A 21,675-nucleotide genomic window follows, 5' to 3' on the forward strand; every position below is an offset into this window, starting at 1 on the left:
TAAATTGTGGAAGAGATGTTTTGTCAGTTCTCCCTCCCCTGAGCCTTAATTCTTTTCCACATTATTCTAGAAACCTCCCCAAGTTCTTGCAGTGGATTTTGGAAGGTGTAACTCAAGGGAATGCAGGGAAAGATGGGAACCATCATTTTTCACTCTCTTTCTGCTGATGGGGCAGAATCTTTCTTGAGTAAAAAAGGAATCTGGATTCAAGGCCACATTTGTACACTTGTATTCTCACTGTTTGTGCAGTGAAACAAATTAAAACCAAAAAAGGAAGTAAACAAGTAAGATCACAACATATGTCTTTACCTATGTGGGTTATAGTACACATTTGCAAAATTATTTTTAGTTCAACAATAATCTAACTTTATACCCTGGGACTTTCACTTCACTCATTTAGCTTCTTTTTAAAATATTAATTCCTTGTAACAGCTGTCACTGGACCCAATTTTGCAGAGATGGGGGGGCAGGCAACCTTCCCACTGGAACTCCCATTGCCTGAATTGAGCATGGTGAATGTTTAGCAAATAATATTTCAAAAAAACAGTTTTCACTCAATAAATAGAACATACGTTTTCAGAAAAGGAATATTATTTTAGTGTCTTCTGAGACAGGAACCTGTGTTTCTGGCAGCTGCAAAGGTCTGAGACTTGAATTGCCTGGGCTTCCTTTGTGAAACCAACAGTATAGATACATATAAGCAACCATGGCTTGTGAGCACAGGCAGTGACTTTTAGTCAACAGTTATGCCATATGTTTGTTACATTATACCACAGTGCTCAGTATTTTTGAGGAAAGGAATAAAGCCATGCCATGCAAGAGAATCACTGAGAGCTAAGATACAGAGTGGAACATGGGAGATTTTAAACTGAAAAAAAAACCCAAACCAAACCAAGTCTTACCTGGTCTTACAAGTCTTCTGTCATTGCTGGAGGCTCCCAGATTTAAAAATGCATTTGATAGTGGGGCATGAAAGGCTAGCAGACATTTGCTGTCCTCCGGCCTTAAGTTAGTTAAAGATCCATTCAATAAAATGACTGTGGATAGATGCATTTGAAGAAGCTGCTTTATACTATGTCAGACTCAGGCTCTGGCCAGTATAGTGTCTCTCCAGGTTTTTTGACAAAAGCCATTTCTAGCCTGTCTTGAGAGGTCAAGGATTGAACCCCGGAGGTTTCACATGCAAAACAGGTGCTGTCTCAGTGAACTACAACACTTTCTACATCTTGTTCACCAAAAGAGCAATCTCAAAGATGTTAAAATGGGTGTACAATTGCAGTTGTGAAACTTGCTGCCAGGTTATACTTCCCTATTTATTCTGTGTTTGTAAAACAACTAGAGCAACATCCCTCCAGCTCAAAATATGTTAATGTGAAGGGGAGGGTTGCCCCTTTATAATCTGGTTCTGGTAGCTCTCCTTGAATCCCAGTTTGATCCACAGATACAATGTGGAGCATGCTCTGAAGCCTTCAACTGATGGGGCATCGAAACTTCATTGAAAGGATAGCTGTTCTTCCCTGTTGGCGAGAGAAAAGCAAAACTCTTAAAAGTCTTTTCTGTACGTGATCCATAAAATGAGCTTCAGAAATTGGACTCATTTTGTGCCTCCCGACAGTTTCCAGCGATGGATGTTCCTCTTTAATTCATACAGTTGCCTCAATAATAGCTGGTGCTCAGAAACTGGGGTTAGCCCCTAGTGCATTGCAAGCCTAAGGATGTTACGCACGTAAGCAAAAGGACTGCTGATGTTAAACACAATAGACAGGCAATTAGATAACCACACTGTTGACTCCATTTGTTCATTATTGTAATTTAGCTGGTGTTCTTTTTAAATAGGTACCTGGAGGTTAAGTAAGCATAGCAGATGAAAGGAGGGAGAGAAGGGAAGTGAAGAAAGAGAGGGAATTAAATCTGCTTGCTCCTGTTCGTAGCTTCTAGTGAAGCTGAACTTGCTGCAATTAAACTCACATTGACTTCCTTACCAGCGGGATTGGCCTATGAACATGGACGGTGGTGGAGCTTCAGCACCTCTCGTTCTTACTTAGGGGGAAAGTCCTTTAGGGTCCTACTGTGCTGCATTAAATGTGAAATCAATTATTCAGTGTAAAATGCCATCACCTTAGCCTTTGTTAGCTTTTTGGCAGTGCCCAGAAAACATGATAAATCAGCCGCAGTTAAATCTGTGGTATTCTTTGATTCCTGCAGTCAAAAGTCCAATTCTTAATCATATGCCCCACAACAATGGTCATGCACAATGCCTTTTTATGCTAGTCATATTTTAATGTTTAAACCTGCAAGTGAATTAAACTTTTTTTATGAAAGAACCTGAATCCAATTATAATGACCCCCCTCCTTCTCTTCCTCGTTCTTTTTCTGACTGCAACAACCTCTAAAGGATCCCAGTGTATTTTAAAGATACAAGATATAGTCATTTACAATCAAAGAGCTTCCAGTGAGTGGAATATAAAATGTGTTGAATTAAGTTCTCCAGGCAGATATGATTTGCTATTTGCTAGGGTCCAATTCTGCATACAGGTATGTGTTTAATGATTGACATAAGCCTGTTGGATTTCCCTGTTTGCATGAGAAAAGTGACATGACTGTTATCCTACAAAAACAGTATTCTTATTTAGTGATTAAAGCACCAATCTCAAACACATTTTGTAGAAACCAGTTCCTAGATTTTTCATAGGATTTATTTGCATGCCAGATCTTTATGCTCTTCAACATCTATCCAGATGTTTCTCCTTTATTCAGAGGTGTTCCAATGTATCATTATAGTGTACAAGCATTCCAACACGTTTACACACATACTTTTGGCTGTACCTCAGAAGTCCCTCCTCTGCCAGCAGTCGCTGGATCACCATGAACACATTGATCCTCAGGGTCTAATGTTGGGAGGTCAGTGAGCACCTCTGCCAACATTGGGCAGGTCACACGAGAGGCTGTAATTGTGGCTGCTTGTTCAATTGAAAGCATCCCAAATTAGTTCTGCTTCCATATGTGCTCTTACTTGTTTAGCAAGCATTTGCTTTCATGATGTGGGGAATTCTGAGCAGGGCCCACTTTCAAAGGGATGGCTTTACTCCTGAGTGGCAAGCTGACCCTGCAGTCCTCTGCCAGAATCTCCAAGCAAGCTCAAGTAGATTGTAGGGAGTGTTGCAAGTTTCAAGAAGTGCTGAGTATACTGATCATAGAATGAACTGCATGGAATACTAGGCCACCCCAGCCATATTTAAGGTTGGGAGGAGCTGTATACAGAATTAGATAACTGACATCTTTAAGTGTTCAGACTCTGCCATATAGGCTGTGTCTGAGTTTCTCGTTTCAAAAAGTAAGGTTGGCATCCAATGCTGTAGAAAACTACAGCAACATCAATGATATTATTTATGGCACTACTAAATCATATTAAAATATAGTGTACTGTGCTGGAGTGTGATAATACTATGTTTAAGCAATTACTTTCGCTGGCTGAGATTCATGACTGCTGTGCTGGCACCCCCCCTCCCTTTCCTATTGCCTTCAGTGGGCAGCATTTTCAACGGCAAAGTCACAGCTGTGCCAAATTACCTCATTTTATGGGTTATGTGATGCTTCTGCTTGTTGGCCAAGGCTGTTTAAATTTAGCTCTGCCCCCCACCTCCACACATATTAGAGGGTTTTATTGATTGTTTATGTTAAAGAGGCCATAACCAGAGGCACTGGTTGGAAAAGCAGAATTTTGATTTTCTATTCCTTTAACAAGGATGTGTCAAACAGGACTGATGCTGTTGGCATCGGATATTATAGAAACACCTTATTGCTGGGTGCAATCAGGAGCACAGCGTTAACTCCAGTGCCAGCTATAGTGATCCGTAGAGCTCCTGAACGTCAGCACAAAGAGAGATGAAGGTTCCCAAACTCTTACTATATGTCAGAAGGAAAAAAAAAGAGTTAGATGAATTTTGAAAGAACAGGCTCCTTGAAAATTATTCACCCTTGAACTCTTGAATGTTCTCAGGCAGTGTAACTAATTTAAAAACTCATATAAGAAAGAGAACCATTTGGATAGTAGGACTCTGGAAGAGGCATTTTGGCTGGTTTTATATTCCACGGAAACTTGGCATAGGTGATTAAGTGATTCCCAAGGTGTTTTGGAGATCTAGAAATGTCATTGCATTTATAATGGAGGCATTAAGAATAAGCTAAGAGAAGTCATCTTATAGCGTCACCTTATAATGTCACCTCTTTCTTTTGACGTAAGGGCTGTGGGCAAATTAGGAAGGATTTGGAATTTGAGAAGATGTGATTTGTGAAATACTGGGCGACGTATAAACAGACAAGAAGTGTTGTATTCCTTCATCTGATGCCTAGAGGAGGAGGGAATTTGAGAAGATGCCCCTTTTCCTACCCTGGTATGACAAGCTTTGGGAATGCTAATAAAGAAAAACACAGGAGTCCTGTCCTCCAGTGCAACCGCTCATCCTAGTAAAAGGCGCTCACTAATGGTCGACTTTTAGCAAGATGGTAGGAAAGGTTAAGTATTGCAAACGTGGTCTTCAGTCCTGCAAAAATATCTGCCTCAGCACAGCAGCGTTCCCTGCATGAAGCTATTTGCTACTTTTTATTGGACCTCAATAAATCGCTTGCTAGAGATTTCAGCAGAACGGCCTTTTCCTTTCGTCTGGCCAATAGGTGCCCTGTCCCTTGCCTCTGTTTCTTTATTGGCAGTTTGGTTGGCAATTGTCAGGTGAAGAGAATGCCCGTGCCCTTCTGGGCTTGCTGGTAGTTGCAGAGCAATCTCTTTTCTAGGGAGGAGGTGGGGGCTGCCAGGAAGATTTCTCCCTCCCCAGCCCATTGACAAAACAGTCTGTTTTCCAGTTGTGTGCAGAGCTATGCTACAGATCAGAGTCGTGTATATTCTGAGCACTTACAAAGAACCTGTTGTTGCCATGTAGACTAGTGTCACCTAAATTGTAGGGTGGCATGGTCACTGGAAAAGCTGCACCTGGCTAAAGAACCTCTTTTTTTTTTTTTTTGAAAATTTTAGTCTATTCCTAGGTGTCCATTTTATAGAATCATAGAGTCCAATCCTCTGTCTTCCACTGACTTCACATAGAAGACTGCAGGGGGACTTTGGAAGCATTAACTTTCATCACATCTGAATTTAGGGAGGAAGTCCAGTTTCACCTTGCGGATTGGTTTATGTGTAATTCTAAACTAGAAGTCTTTAAGCCACAGTGTACTCAGCAGACCATAATGGCTGGTTCTCACACAGTGCTAAGTTCCAATGGGTGAGCTTGCATTTCAGACTAAGCCAGACCAAGCAACTACATAGCATCTTTGCACTGTGGCCACTGTGGCTGTGTTCAGACAACCACAGTAAAACAGAATTCTTAAACTTAACAAGGGGACCTACTATTCTGTTTACCCCTTCCGACTTTGCCTGCCACTGAGTACAGCTGACAAACATAGTTCTGGGGGACAGTGTTTGTGTCATTTGAACCAGGGACTCTGGCTCACTCTTCTGGAGTCCAAAGAAAGTCTGATCTTGACTGGTTTACCCAAGGCAATCACCAAAGCATGGATGGAGGTGGCCTGTCTTTGTTCGCTGTGCTCAGTGGTGAGAAATGTCAGTAGGAGTGACTGAAGTAGGGTTTTCTACCAAACTGCAAAGTCAGGATTCTGAAGATTCCTAGTTTTGTGGGATGTATGAATAGTGCCATTAAGTAGCCAAAAATGATAAAACGTGCACTGTGATATTGTTACACAAAAGGGAGCTTACACTGTGACATCACAGACATATGTTTCATCGTGTTGGCCCATGCCCACACTAAAATTCTCTTGATACATTTGCTTCAATGCCACATTTCCACCAACTGTCAAAATCATGCTGATGGGTTTGTTTTTGTGTTGCCCAGCATAATTGCCCATGCTTAACTGAACCATAATTTACTCAACCCAGTTTTCTGGGTTTGTCCCACACACGGAATCATAAACTAACCAGATAGTCTGGGTTTGCATAACACAAAAGGTTAAAACATGATTGGCTGATTCATGCTGTGTGAACATAGCAACGTACAGTTCCGTCCTTACCTACCTATCTACAATTTTAGCGTAGAAAGATCTTTGTACTGAGAAGGCCCATAAGATCCTGGAAGGCCTATCCTGCCTTATCCTCTTGTCTTCTAGAACGTGTTTATTTGCATTTATAGGAATGTAGTCTCCTTTAATTTGTTAGCACATTTAACCAGACTGGAGCTGTGAATCAGGTTCTGTACACAAGCCGTAGCTAGTTAAGTACACAACCATGCTTTCTGAATTAAAAATATAGTCACTTTTCATTTTATGAATAGTCTCCCTAGTGTTCTGAGTCTTTTGAGTTTTTTTTTTAACACTATTAAGTTTATGTTTTATTGAAAAGAACATTGTGGTTGTCGTGACTACTAAAAAAGCCTGTCCTGTGCAGAGCTCAGAAGATGTGCATAATGTGACGGTTAAAACAGAAATGAGAATGCTGAATTGAAGCTTACTTGGCTCAGCTTCTGGGCTCTCTAGCAACACATCTTGAGACAGGGTTTTTGTTCTTCCCAAGGACGCAGTCTGTTTAAGCCGAAGTTGCTGGTTTGCAGCATAGTTATGCATTCATGTACTATGACAGTGATGATTTTCTCCAACTACATTCACTTTGCGACTAAAAAAATAATATTCAGATAAAATTCCCCTGTCTTTTTCTTCTAGGCGATAGTATATGAAGGCCAAGACAAGAATCCAGAAATGTGCAGAGTTCTGCTCACCCATGAAATAATGTGCAGGTAAGAAAAATCTCTGACATTTCTTAATTAGCAAAGAGAAAATGAATGTGTCTCCCCAAAGCTTCGCTGAACCCAAAGTTATACTGGGATTTAAAACATGGTTGACTTTCCTCTGAACAGCCCCAAATCTGCTCAGTGTGAGCGTAATAAGCAGCAAATGTGCCACCAAATGAGCTCTTTTCAATGACCGATCAGAGCTTAAACTTGAATAATATGTGGAAAGGTGCTATTTAGTCACTGGAACCTTTATAGCCATGGAAAATGTTTTTTTTCAGAGAGACGAGAGAGAGAGGGAGGGAGAAGAATAGCATCTGAACTGTTAATGTTGACAAGCAGCTATCCAACCGAACCTCTGCCAGGAAAATCATAAATACTAGGTCACTGCTTTCACAACGGACTTTGACACTTGACGTAGACAAGCGCATAGTCTTTATTTTCTGTAGGGGTGTGACTTGTAGGCTGCTTACGAAGGAAGTAGTGGGGGCAGAGTGAAAAGAATGGTCTGTGGTCTGTAGATGGAGATCTGTAATGCAGGCAGAGGGCCTGGATGCTGCAGACCTTTGTGCTTAAGGTTGCTGTGACTTCTTCTTTTCAATGGGACACCAATCTCAGTAACATACTTTGCCCCATTTTTATTTTTATTATTTATTTATTTAAATTTATTGGCTGCCTGACTCAAGTGGGCTCTTTTAAAGCTTTGGGTAAGAGGTTGTTGGACATATATAAGGGTTATGCTTGTTGTGGAAAAGAGCCCCCAACTTTCTCCCTGTCTCTCTGTTTGGAGCTGGCTTCTTTGAATTAGGCAAACTGACTGAGCAAGAGTAATCCTCCGTAGGTGGCCCAAGTGAAATCTTCTTCGCTTTTTAATAAAGAAGTGAGTGTTTCATCTTTGTTGTTTATTCGTTTATTCGCTTCCGACTCTTCGTGACTTCATGGACCAGCCCACGCCAGAGCTTCCTGTCGGTCGTCAACACCCCCAGCTCCCCCAGGGATGAGTCCGTCACCTCTAGAATATCATCCATCCATCTTGCCCTTGGTCGGCCCCTCTTCCTTTTGCCTTCCACTCTCCCTAGCATCAGCATCTTCTCCAAGGTGTCCTGTCTTCTCATTATGTGGCCAAAGTATTTCAGTTTTGCCTTTAATATCATTCCCTCAAGTGAGCAGTCTGGCTTTATTTCCTGGAGGATGGACTGGTTTGATCTTCTTGCAGTCCAAGGCACTCTCAGAATTTTCCTCCAACACCACAGTTCAAAAGCATCGATCTTCTTTCTCTCAGCCTTCCTTATGGTCCAGCTCTCGCAGCCATATGTTACTACGGGGAACGCCATTGCTTTAACTATGCGGACCTTTGTTGTCAGTGTGATGTCTTTGCTCTTAACTATTTTATCGAGATTGGTCATTGCTCTTCTCCCAAGGATTAAGCGTCTTCTGATTTCCTGACTGCAGTCAGCATCTGCAGTAATCTTCGCACCTAGAAATACAAAGTCTTTCACTGCTTCTCCATTTTCTCCCTCTATTTGCCAGTTATCAATCAAGCTGGTTGCCATAATCTTGGTTTTTTTGAGGTTTAGCTGCAAGCCAGCTTTTGCACTTTCTTCTTTCACCTTCATCATAAAGCTCCTCAGTTCCTCTTCGCTTTCAGCCATCAAAATGGTATCATCTGCATATCTGAGATTGTTAATGTTTCTTCCAGCGTTTTTAACTCCAGCCTTGGATTCCTCAAGCCCAGCATGTCGCATGATGTGTTCTGCGTACAAGTTGAATAGGTAGGGTGAGAGTATACAGCCCTGCCGTACTCCTTTCCCAATCTTAAACCAGTCCGTTGTTCCGTGGTCTGTTCTTACTGTTGCTACTTGGTCGTTATACAGATTCTTCAGGAGGCATACAAGATGACTTGGTATCCCCATACCACTAAGAACTTGCCACAATTTGTTATGGTCCACACAGTCAAAGGCTTTAGAATAGTCAATAAAACAGAAATAGGTGTTTTTCTGAAACTCCCTGTCTTTTTCCATTATCCATTGGATATTGGCAATTTGGTCCCTAGTTCCTCTGCCTTTTCTAAACCCAGCTTGTACATCTGGCAATTCTCGCTCCGTGAGTTGCTGAAGTCTACCTTGCAGGATCTTGAGCATTACCTTACTGGCATGTGAAATGAGTGCCACTGTTCGATAGTTTGAACATTCTTTAGTGTTCCCCTTTTTTGGTATGGGGATATAAGTTGATTTTTTCTGATGGCCATTTGTGTGTTTTCCAAATTTGCTGGCATATAGCATGCATTACCTTGACAGCATCATCTAGCAAGATTTTGAACAGTTCAGCTGGGATGCCATCGTCTCCTGCTGCCTTGTTATTAGCAATGCTTCTTAAGGCCCATTCAACCACACTCTTCAGGATGTCTGGCTCTAGCTCACTGACCACACCGTCAAAGCTATCCCCAATATTGTTATCCTTCCTATACAGGTCTTCCGTATATTCTTGCCACCTTTTCTTGATCTCTTCTTCTTCTGTTAGGTCCTTGCCATCTTTGTTTTTGATCATACCCATTTTTGCCTGGAATTTACCTCCGATGTTTCTAATTTTCTGGAAGAGGTCTCTTGTTCTTCCTATTCTATTGTCTTCTTCCACTTACATGCATTGCTTGTTTAAAAATAATTCCTTATCTCTTCTGGCTAACCTCTGGAATTTTGCATTCAATTGGGCATATCTCCCCCTATCACTGTTGCCTTTTGCTTTCCTTCTTTCTTGGGCTACTTCTAGTATCTCAGCAGACAGCCATTTTGCCTTCTTAGTTTTCTCTTTCTTTGGGATGTATTTTGTTGCCACCTCTTGAACAATGTTGCAGACTTCTGTCCATAGTTCTTCTGGGACTCTATCTACTAAGTCCAGTCCCTTAAATCTGTTCTTCACCTCCACTGCATATTCCTTGGGAATATTAGTGAGCTCATATCTAGCTGATCTGTGGGTCTTCCCTAATCTCTTTAGTCTGATCCTAAATTGTGCAAGAAGAAATTCGTGATCTGAACTACAGTCAGCTTGTTTTTACCGACTGTATAGATGTCCGCCACCTTTGGCTGCAAAGGATGTAGTCAATCTGGTTTCGGTGTTGTCCATCTGGGGAAGTCCATGTATAAAGCCGTCTCTTAGGTTGCTGGAAGAGAGTGTTTGTTATGCAGAGTGAGTTGTCTTGGCAAAATTCTATCAGCCTATGTCCTGCTTCGTTTTGTTCACCCAGGCCATGCTTACCTGTAATTCCAGGTGTCATTTGACTGCCCACCTTAGCATTCCAGTCTCCTGTGATGAAAATAACATCTCTTTTAGGCGTGTTGTCCAGTAGGTGCTGCAGATCCTCATAGAACTGCTCTACTTCAGCTTCTTCAGCATCTGTGGTTGGGGCGTATATTTGGATGACTGTGATGTTAGATGGCTTGCCCTGAATTCGAATTGAGATCATTCTATCGTTTTTTGGATTGTATCCAAGCACTGCTTTAGCCACTTTACTATTAATTATGAAGGCTACTCCATTTTTTTCTGTGGTCTTCTTGTCCACAGTAGTAGATCTGGTGGTCATTTGATGTCAAGTGGCCCATTCCAGTCCATTTCAGTTCACTGACGCCCAAAATGTCTATCTTTAATCTTGACATCTCCCCAATAAGCACATCCAATTTGCCCTGGCTCATAGATCTTACATTCCAGGTTCCAATGGTGTGTTGATCCTTAGAACATCGGATTCGCCGTTCACCACCAGCACCGTCGGCTGCTAGCCATCCTTTCGGCTTTGAGCTAGCTGCGTCATCACGTCTGGGGCTAGTTGAACTCATCCTCTGTTCCTCCCCAGTAGCATTTTGACCATCTTCCGACCTGGGGGTCTCATCTTCCGATGGTATACCGACATATCTATGGTTGTACTGATCCATTTAGTTTTCATGGCAAGAATACTGGGGTGGGTTGCCATTACCTTCCCCAGGGATCGCATTTAGTCTGACCTCTCTGTCATGACCTTCCCATCTTGGGTGGCCCTTCACGGTTTAGCTCATGGCATCATTGAGGTGCTCAAGCTCCAGCACCACGACAAGGTAACGAGCCTTTGCTGAAGTGTGTTTCATCTTAGGAAATGATGAAAGATCACATCTGAACAGCCAATGGTTGAATTGGTTCATGTAGCTGCCCTTATTAATAGTAGCTAAATCAGCAACAATTAAAAAGCTCAGATATGGTTAGTGGCACAAAGTGTGACACCTGCTGATTTCTGGAATGAAAACATGGAATAATTTTTTAAATTTAAGTACATAAATAAATTGATGCAAATTCTGCCGGAAGGCCAGAGGTTTTTTTTTGGGGGGGGGCTGCTTAATAAATTAAATCAGTTTCCTCAGCCTAGTATCTTTCTGTTGTTTTGGAGAACAGATTCTTTTATCCAAGTTGTCCAGGGTTAAGCAGAATTGCATCAAATACATCTATAGAGCACAAGGTTGGGGAAGGTTGCCTTACATAATCTTAGCAAGGCTCATCAATGCACACTGTTAGTTGTGGCCCAACAATTAAATGAAATTAGCATTCTTATACTGTATAGTTCAAGAGTTACTCATGTGATGAAGTTCTAAGGGGAAATAAAGTTTTCCAGATTAAATAACACAAAGTATAAATCAGTAGCTGAATATATACATCAAGTTAATAAGTTATGATGTGTTTTTAAGGGGTTTTTTTTTTTTTTTGGCTTAGCATGATCTGTAAATCCACTCATTCTAGGTTTAAACTGTGTGTGAACCAGGGTATTATGATTTATTCAACACACCCTGATAAAAAAAATTCTGGTTAAAATAGTTGGTGAACTCAGCCAATGTATAACTTTTACAAGTCTGGGTTCTCTAAGTGAAATGTGGCATCTTTTATAGTTGACACTGAGTTTTTTTGGACACAAACTGTGTTTTGCCTAGGTGATAGACAGAAATCCAATAGAGGAAAATCTAGTGGGCTAGATGATGTGTGAGAGCTAGTTCTCACACAGACAGGAGTAAATAGCCTGATAATAGAGCAGTCTATTACCCCAAACAAGACAGATGGAAACTGAGTCTCCACACAAAAGATAGGAGCATCTAACATGTTGCATTGCTCGAGGGAAGTGCAAGAATTTTGAAACTCGATTTTCCTATAAATAGGACTGATTTTGATATGCAGCAGTTGTACAATGACCTCTTAGCTCCTCTACAACATATGCACTTTTTAGAAGTTCTTGTACTCTTGAGCACTTGTTTATCTGTTTCCAGTCCAAACTTCCTGGGAGAAGCTTGGTGGATTTATGACTAGCAGTTGTACTGTACCAAAGAACTTTCATTAAACAGTTCCTGGAGTGAAGTACAAAGTGAGGAGCACTATTCTGCTTTGGATTCCATATTGCTTATCATGTTCAGAAAGACTTGAACAAAAGAATGGGTGGGGGAACGGTCAGTAAAATCTGTAGATGACACTAACATGGATGGATAAGCTAATATCTCAGAAAAGGGCTATGGTTGATCCTTCACTTTTAAAAGCAGAAAATCTAGCTCTCAACTGAAGCCTTCCTTCATCTTTAGGGGAAAAACGTTGGGGAGGGGGTGTCTCTTGCCAGTTAGAAAACAGAATTAGATACTTGATCGGTTTTCTTAACTTGGTGCCCTCCAGACATTTTGGAGTACAACTTCCAGACTTTACAGCCAGCATGACCAACAGCTCTAATGGCTGGAAATTCTGTAACTTAAATTTGTTCATATTAAAGGAATACTAATTTCAGCTGGACTTTGGTTAGGCTTACCTTTTTCTTGGTTGCCTCTCTATTGGAGAGCAGGTAGCCTTATTTTATTCTAGATAGCAGGACAATTTCCCATCGTTTCTGTACAGCATTTTAGCACCCACCAGAAACTTCTTCATATGTTGTGTCAACAGAGCTGGGTCAGTTCTTTCTAAGTATGCAGTATTATACATATTATTTCAGGTGTGTCAAAAATGTTAAGTCTGTTTGTATGTGTACATACATGTACATGTGCAGCTCCAGTCATTCAAGTTTATTATTGTTTGTTAATTCATTTATAGAGAGCCTTATATGGTCATAGAGCTTTAGAAAGAACTGATAAGACAGGTCCTTACCCATGAGGTTTATAATCTAAAATTGGCGTTGGGAAACAACAGAAGCTGCCAAGGGTAGGGAATGGAGATATGCATAGATCAGGGGAAAATACCTGATTACTTCAATTACCCTTACGTTGGCAACCAATTTCAATGCTGTTGACATCATTTGATGTGAAAGCCCTTTGCTCAGTGTAGTGAGCCTTTATCCATGTTCTTGATTTCAGTAGATCTTTCTGTTTTTCTCTGCTTTGCAAAGCCACGTGAGCAAACAGAAAAAACTGTCCTGATGTTGACTTGAAACAAGAAGCAAATATCTTCTTAAAATACTTAGGTTCAACATGAGTGTTCTGGGATGTTAACAGAAGTATGTAGTGCTATAAGTGTATCAGGCAGCCTGACCTTATCCCACAAATCTCTGATCAATTGTACTGCAACCATATTTTTGACAAATAAGGAAACTTAGTTTTTGTTGCCTGTACATTCCTGGATTTGCTGCCACTGGCTTTCTAACTCGTTGTAAGTGCAGATTGGGATGTGCTGAATCTGCAACAGGGGTTCAAATGCAGTTTCAATTATAAGCATAAAATTAGAGTCTGTTCCCCATTAATCAGCTCAGCTAATTGCTATGCACTACCATTAGCCATATGGTGTGAAAGACAGCTTGCTCTCTCTAAGATGAAATTTCTTCATTCCAGAAATGAAACAGCGAAGGCCTGTGCTTCAAAATAGCTTGTTATAGATACATAATTCCTAAACAACTTTCAACAGTGCCTTTGATCAAGACTAACAGTATAATAAAACTGTAAGTTTATGTCATCAAAATGGAATATTCAAGGAATAGGGACCCTCTGGAGAGGAAGAGACAAAGGATAAGGTGTTAGAGAGGAAAAATCATGAATGAGTCTGGCTGGAAAGCCAAACTGGATTAGGATTTCATGCTACTTCACTGCAAGCCAGGTTCCTTTCACAATTGCCTCACAAAGGAAAGTAGGCTCCTATGTCAGCTTGTGCTGGTCTGCATAGATGGCAATAATGGAACACTTATTTACAAAATGTGCCATAAACTTGGCCCGTCATGAGAATGTGCTCCAAATCCACAGCTTTCTATATTCAGTTTAATTCCTTATGATATATTAATGTGGTAATATTTTTCTAGAATTTCATGGCTCTTCTATCTGTCTGTGGAGGAGCAGGTTTTAAGGGAATAGTGGCTTCCCTAAAGCTACCCGATACACTTATGATTGAAATGAGGTACAAGCCAGAGCCTTTCTAGCTTACTGTTCACTGTTTAGATAGGCTGCTTAAAAAAGAAATGATGGGCAAATTCTGGAGTGGATCTCTCAGTGGATTTTCCTCCTAAGCCATTGGTATATAATCAGCAGCCCCAGGGCCATATATGGCCTACAAGAGGTTTGGAGACCTTCATGCCCCATTTTCCCAAATTCTTTTGCTCCTACATCACTGTCTCTCTCTGCCTTGTCCTCCTCTGCTGCTTTGCATATAAAACTCATGTGTATAAGTCTCTGTGTTGTATGTATGGAAGGGGATGCAGATAAAAGGAAAATTTATTCTAAACCAAGGAATCAGTTGGGATGCAAGTGTATAAGAAGATCACTCTAAGTATGCCTGCTTTAAAATTTATTGGCTAAATAACTGAATTAATGAAAAGTCATAATGTTACTATGTAATTACTTGGAATCCCAACTTTTCAAATCTGCCTACTTATGTAGTGCGGCCCTTGCTATGGTGTTCAAAGACTTTGTGCCCCTCATTCCAAGGAAAGTTGTGTCTCCTTGTTCTCAGGAATAGCCTAGAGAGGTCAAGGTTGGTGGGGGGTTCAGCCTTGTTTTCCAAACTCGGGTCCTGATCTAAATAGGCTTCCCAAAGCTGTGCTTAGCTAACACACACACACACACACACACGTCTTGTGCTCATGGTCAAGATCAATTTATTACATGTACCATCATTATACAAAATTTACCCAAAATTTAATCTCCATGTTAATACTGAACATTCATCACAATGCACTTCTAAGTTTTCTTCTCAATGTCTGATAGGAGTTTCAAGGATTTTCTTTGTCTCTTGTGAACTATAGTTCCTGATACTTTCATTCGGTTTTAACTTACTAATTCTTCAGTCATGCAGAATTTTAAAAGTTGCCTGAAACAATCATACATTGATCACTTCTTACTTCTTTGCTTGTTTCTGAGAGATAGTGAGGTTTCCTCCTCCTCCTCCTCCTCCTCCCCACCTTCGAATCAGTCTTGACTCCTGGTGACTTTCTTGACAAGATTTCAAAAGTGGTTTCCATTGCCTCCTTCCTAGGGCTGAGGGAGAATGACTGGCCCAAGGTCCCCCAGCTGGCTTTGTACCTAAGCCAGTACTAGAACTCACAGTCTCCCAGTTTCTAGCCTGGTGCCTTAACCACTACACCAAACTTTCTAATTCTCCAGTTATGAAGAATTTTAAAAGTTGCTTGAAATTATCATATATTAGTAACTTCTTATTTCTTTGCTAGTTTTAGCTTTAATTAGTACTAATTTTGAAAAGACAAGTATTTATAGTTTTTTTTAAAGCATCTCCGCATGAAAAGGAAAAAAGTAGTATGATAGAATGAGTGAAATGTGTTATTTAATGTTAATGTTGCAAGTTAAATATCTTTGATTTACATTTTAATACAAACCAATCTAAATTGTACTTTTCAAACTAATAAACAAAGCAAGATGCAACTATATCTTGGGGTTTGCTCTTTGAAGTTTACAGTGCATTTTAAAAACGCATTTAGAATGGATATATTAAAGAAATATATAGTAGTATATAAAAAGGCATATATACGGGAAAAGGATTGCAAAAAATATGTATTCGGTACATTTCATGCTGTGGAACATGCATATGAATTTTCATGCAGAGTTTAAAAAATCTTTTTAAAAAAACTTTCTCAAACAGAAGGCCAAAGAAACGCAACGTGTTTGGAAAAAAGATTAAAGATGTAGAAAGTGAAATGGATGCATTTGTCCTTCCCTATATCATTGATAGACAGTCCCCAAATCCTGATTTACCCTAAAATTATTTGTCACAAGGCAGAAAATGAAGAAAAGCTTCACAATACTCTTGGTACATCTTAATGTATGACCCATTTGCAGATGGGAGAATGAAACCAGGGGTTGTTCTTAGTTGATTTATGACTTCAAGTCTCTGCCTTCTCCTGGGTAGAAGAATGCTAAACTTGGCTACCAGGTTATATGAACTTATGAGTCAAACCAAGTGGTATGTAAGGGGCATTCACCTCTAAGCCAGCCTTAAGACTTAGTTTGATATGAGTACTGGTCTGATGTAGAAAGTCTCTGAAATATTCCCCTGTGTTCTGGTTCTTTCATGCTTTCCCTAACATACTACCCTTGATTATAATTCCCATCATCTTCAGCAAGCCTAGGCCATGGCACCTGGTTGAGGAAGGTTGGGTCACTTTATGGGAAAGTGAATCCAAATTCCTACGAAGTTAGGATAGGGTTACAGTATTTCTAAGAAAGGACTAAATTTTTGCAAGATTTATGTTGCCAATCAAATTTACTTCATGCCTCACTTTTCAGTATTTATGAACTAGGGTCTTCTCCTTATTTGTCTTAATGAAAGGATGAGGAGTAGGGATTCTATGCTAGTTTTGTTGACTTTACCTAATGGTATGATAATCCTGCCATTTACTGTATTTATCTGAAAGAAAAAAATAAAAATTTCCCATATCCTCAATAATTTACCTTTACAGTGGGAGTCAAATTCATTTTAGTTTCACTGAGAATATCCTAATAGAAAATTAGTTTTTTTCCCCAATGTAATCTTAGCAGTGTGTGTGTGTGTGTTTAACTGAGCTTTATCTTCCTTTTGAGTAAATATGGTAATTTTCCCAGAATAGCAACAGTGGGAAAAAAACAAAAACCTTGCAATTTGACCCAGGAATGCATTTTTCAGCACTTGGGGGTGGGGGTGGGGGGTCAGAGCAGAATTATATTATGTGTGGAACTGTATTATGATATGCAACAGACTTGTGAATGTGGACCTGCCACTTATGGTCACATTGCATTTATTTAACTATTTTCTTTAGCCTAAATAAGTATCTTGGTGAATATATAACATTTGTTATGCCTCTTCAAAGTTGTTGTTACATGTGTTGTGGTTCTGGGCTTCTTCTCTCCCTTGTCACTGAATTCACAAAGATTTCCACAATCGCAACGTCTGTTTGTTTGGAAAAACTGAGATTTTCGTGATCCTGAAGGGCAAAAAATCAGCACACAGAATCTTCTTTGCTTCCCTACATGTGTTTGCTACCACCCTTGTTCTAGGACACCTGGAACCATCTGCAATGTACCTAGAGGCCATTAGCATCAGCTACAGAAACCGAGCATTACGAACTGCAAAAGTTGTGTTCTCCCTTTCCCCCTTCCTGTGTCTATGTGGCAGTTGTTTTGTGCCGGCTGTGGAAGAAGTCAACCTGGTAACTAACCCATATGCGACCTATGGTATTCAACTGATTTCCAGGCAGGGAGAGAGCGGTAACTCTAGCCAGCAATACGAACCTTCCTGTATCTGTAAAGATGATTTTCAGAGTGTAATAGCGGCACTAAATCCTGTCCTCCTTGCTCCACAGCCGCTGTTGTGACAAGAAAAGCTGTGGCAACAGAAATGAGACTCCGTCAGACCCGGTGATAATTGACAGGTAAGGGCTGCTATTCTTTGGTGTAGATTTGTTTTGAGAGGGTGCATTTGTTTGTTTGTTCGGGGCGCCATGTTATTATTGGAACACCTGTCCTTGTTACTAATGGCTGAAGCGCGATGCATGTCGGGGGGCGTCATTTTGTGGTTTGCTTGGAATTAGCGAGGCTGTGAGGTTTTGATTCTCTGGGAAAGGCCAGCTGGGGTGGAACAGTGGGAGAGAAGGCTCGGTGGAGGCTTCTGGTGAGAATCTCTGATTCATGTTCCTACGGTGGATATTTTTCTCTGCAACTTTCCATGCCTTGATTCGCATGCTGTGCCTGGGAAGCGTCGGAAATATAAAATAATAATAGTTAGTGATTTATGAAATGTGGTTGGGTGCTTATAAATATTTAACTTTTTACTTTGAAAAATGTTTGAAGCATTATCGCTTTTTAGCTACAGTAGTGCTCTTGGATGCAATCCATCTAAATTGTACGGTTTATTTTATTTCATTTGTGCACTGAGAGATCTGCAAACTTAAGATTCCTCCCCTTGTCTCCTGCCCCCTTTCCTCTCCCTTCTCCTTTAAGGTTTCCAGCTTCTTTTCTTTGGTTTGAGTGCAGTTTTGATTGTATTGTTAGTTGATTAATTCATTTTCCCTCTCTTAATTATTATGGCTTCTAAACCGATCCAAATTATTAATCTGACATGACCGAATAAATCACTATAGAACAATAAATTCACTGAGTTGTTCTATATAATTTGCACGCAGCAGGCTTGCAAATTAGGCCACGCTGTTGCCAAATAGTCTTCTTTACATTTTAATTATTGAAACTTGTCATACAGAAACATATGATAAACTGTTCTAATGTCACAAATTACTCTGTGAGAGTTAAGTGACCACGCAAAGCTGATGTTGTCCGCTATCAGTTAAGCAGAGTCTGGAACAGTGTAGAATCAAATGCCTCTCGTTGTATCACCTAGATCAGCCTTAGTGGCATCATTCAGATGAGTTGGGTCTATCATTTCCGGGTTCCTAGCCATGGCATTTGGGAATTCTGGGAGTTGTAGTCCAATACAGTTGGAGGGCACAAGCTTAGGGGAAGGCCATCTAAGGTACTGTGAACTGCATTCAATTCATAAACATTTCTTTGTTGAATTGCACTAGAAGTGTCCGGTGTGGTGCTGAAATGCAGTGCAATTGTTACAGCAGTGACTAGCTAACATTGTGTAAAAGCAGTAACTGCCTCTGCGTCTAGTTCTAAACATCCATTTTAGGGAGGAAACTCCATTTAGCTCAAAAGGACTTACTTCTGGGTTAAACAAGTATAGAGCTGTGCTGTTAGTGCAGTTTTTTCTCTCTTATTGTTATTGTTATTATTTTAAAAAACACAGTGGTATGCTTTTGTAGAGTAAGGCAGGTATCTGCAAAAAAGGTCTTAAGTGAATTCCAAATGGCAGTACACAGTGTATCAAGAATTATTGCACTTTTTAAGTCAAGACAAGTATTAGGTTAAGGGTTGAAGAAACTCTTTTGGTACGTTGTGAGGTTCGGGGTAATCATCCAAGGTCAGACCCGAACCCTGCTGGCACTTCTGCAGTAGATAAATAATTAAGAAAATCCAACAGTATGTGCTAAGTGTTTTGAAGAGCTATATGATATTAAAGGTGGCGCTGTCTGCTGTACTTTAAGTAAACAAAATCCATGAATTCCCTTTGCTTCTCCTACAACATAAACAAAAATAAATTTCCATTGTGTTTAACCTGAGAATAAACCATGATATAAACCCAATCTTAAACCACGATTTAGTATCCTTCATTTTGTGAAGCTGATAATCGCAGTTTTCTGCTTCAGACGCACTGGGAAATGTAGATGAGTAGAAGCTTCTTGTTTTGACTGCTTGTGTTGCAAAGAGATTGCTTATATTATATAGGCAAGGATCTTGTTTGTGCTTTTTAACTGAGAATTTTTTTTTTTTGATCCAGACTATCCTTTCCGTCTTCTGTTTTCCTCCAGCTCTTGGACTGGAGATCCACCATGCCATAGCTGTGGAGAACTTTGATTATGCAGTACTTTAGCTGGTTCATAAAGATTTTTCATGGAAACTGAAAATCATGCTTATTTTGGTTGGTAAGGCTTGCTCATGGCAAGTGCTGCCTTGTCACCCACTTTGAATATGAACTGGTTAACCTTTGAAAATTCCTCCCTTGGTTTTAAGTTGTGACTTTGATAGAGAAGGCTGATATAACTGTGGTTTGAATACCCTGTGATTTTGACCTGTTTCTGTGGGTTGCAGTGGCACAAGAAATTTGACTCAGCCGAGCTGTAATTAGCCTTGCCTGTGTTTTTGAAACAGGATTGGGTTACCTGAATTGCATTAGTGTGGCTTCTATTGTTGCCGCTTAGCATCTGTCCCAGTAGGGTACTTAAAACCTTTTTCTTGGCCAGGGATAGTTCAAACAGTTTATGCAAAAGAAAGTAGGCGCTTTGTACAGTTTGTGACTCTGGTGAGACTAGTGACATTTTACTAGTGTAATTTTCCCCTCTTGATTTTGAAAAATGTAAAGCAATCTGTATGAAACTAACATTTAAATAGAATACTTCACCAATTGTGTTAACATTAAAAAGCTGTCAGGAGCCAGAACATATGTTGAGTTGCAGTCTGCTGTCACTCCTGCATGCATAAAATTGTAAGCTATTGAGTCAATTGATATGCAAAACCATGGTTTGCTTTTTTGTTTGTTTATTTCCAAGCGATCCTTTACAGGATAAAGAGAGAGGGTTTGCAGAGACGTTTCCTTATGCCTGGCAGAATGTGCCACTTATTTGGCCTGAAGTAACTAACACAAAATGGTGACCTTGGGTGCTACTTGTAAGCAGGCAGAGACCATACTGAAATCAATATGCACGTATTTCTATGTATAGATTGTCTTCCTTTATCTACATTTATCTAATCTGGTTTGGGGAATACCTGATGAACTATTCTTGTGTGTAAGGACAAACATGGACCACATTATATACTATTGTAGATTATTTGAAAATTAATAAATAACACCATTCATATATAAATATCGGCAATCCCTTACAAATGCTGTGAATGTCCAGGATTAAATGCTGGTAGGGGATATATTTGTGTCTTTGTTGCTATGGCCTGGATAGGAGATTTGATATCTTCCAGGTATTTTGGACTTCAACTCCCCAGAGCATTAATTAGCATGACCATCGGCTAGGGCCTAGGGCAGCTGTGTGCTTGATGACCACGATTACCCATACATGTACTAGACGTTTCTACAACACTTGCTGTCATTTATCTCTTAATTTACAACAATATGAGGTGGAAGTGTTGTATCTTAAGTGTGAGATTTCTGAACCCCTTGTGTAACTGTTACCTAATCAACCTTCTCTGAGATGGTGACCTCCATATGTGTTGGAACTACAATGAACATAATTCCCAGTCAGCATGGCCATTGGCCATGGCACTTGAGATTGAGGAGATCTTAATCCCAACATACCTGGAAGGCATCTGATTTTTTGAAGGTTGCAGAAGACAGGCTGGGGAATGATTGCATTTAAAGGAGTAAGCTATGATTGTGTCATGGCCAAAGCAGTTCACATGGATGGGGAGGGCATCTCATAGGTTTGGTAGTGAATGCAGCTCACATGTATATGGAGTGGTACCTTTTACCACCATAATTGCAGTCAAAATGACTTAAAACCATATTGTGTATTGTAGTGATCTACTTTCCCCACTGTATATGGAAGTGTAAAAACTGAATCTAGGATTTTTTACAATTCAGTTAAAAAACAAAACCTGAAAGCTAAGAAGAAAATATGTGTGTGTTTGTGTGTTCAGACACTCATTTACACCCTAAGGGACCCTCTGGTGATGCTATATATATGATTTCGAGCACAAATGCATACATCAAAACAAAGGTGAAATGCCGAGTAATATATTTTAAAGCTTACTGTATTGAAAGTGATTATATATTAACACAAAAAATGCTGATAATAGTAGACCATCTCCTCAATCCCACAGAGCTAGTTCTTTCTGCATTTTCTCCTGGTTAAGTCATATGACAGAAACAA

At 40.1% G+C, this 21,675-nt stretch overlaps 1 protein-coding gene across 4 annotated transcripts in view; it reads left to right on the forward strand.

The window, feature by feature from the left end:
• EBF1 (EBF transcription factor 1) overlaps positions 1 to 21,675 on the forward strand; it is a 390,547-nt gene that overhangs the window by 10,534 nt on the left and 358,338 nt on the right. For all 4 annotated transcript variants that reach the window (XM_063292129.1, XM_063292126.1, XM_063292127.1 and 1 more), the window contains exons 5-6: positions 6,721 to 6,794; positions 17,542 to 17,610. In XM_063292129.1, coding sequence (XP_063148199.1) covers positions 6,721 to 6,794; positions 17,542 to 17,610 — 143 coding nt within the window. The remainder of the gene's footprint in view (positions 1 to 6,720; positions 6,795 to 17,541; positions 17,611 to 21,675) is intronic.

Source organism: Candoia aspera, chromosome 2 (genome assembly GCF_035149785.1).
Source record: "Candoia aspera isolate rCanAsp1 chromosome 2, rCanAsp1.hap2, whole genome shotgun sequence".
In the NCBI taxonomy this organism is placed as follows: domain Eukaryota; kingdom Metazoa; phylum Chordata; class Lepidosauria; order Squamata; family Boidae; genus Candoia; species Candoia aspera.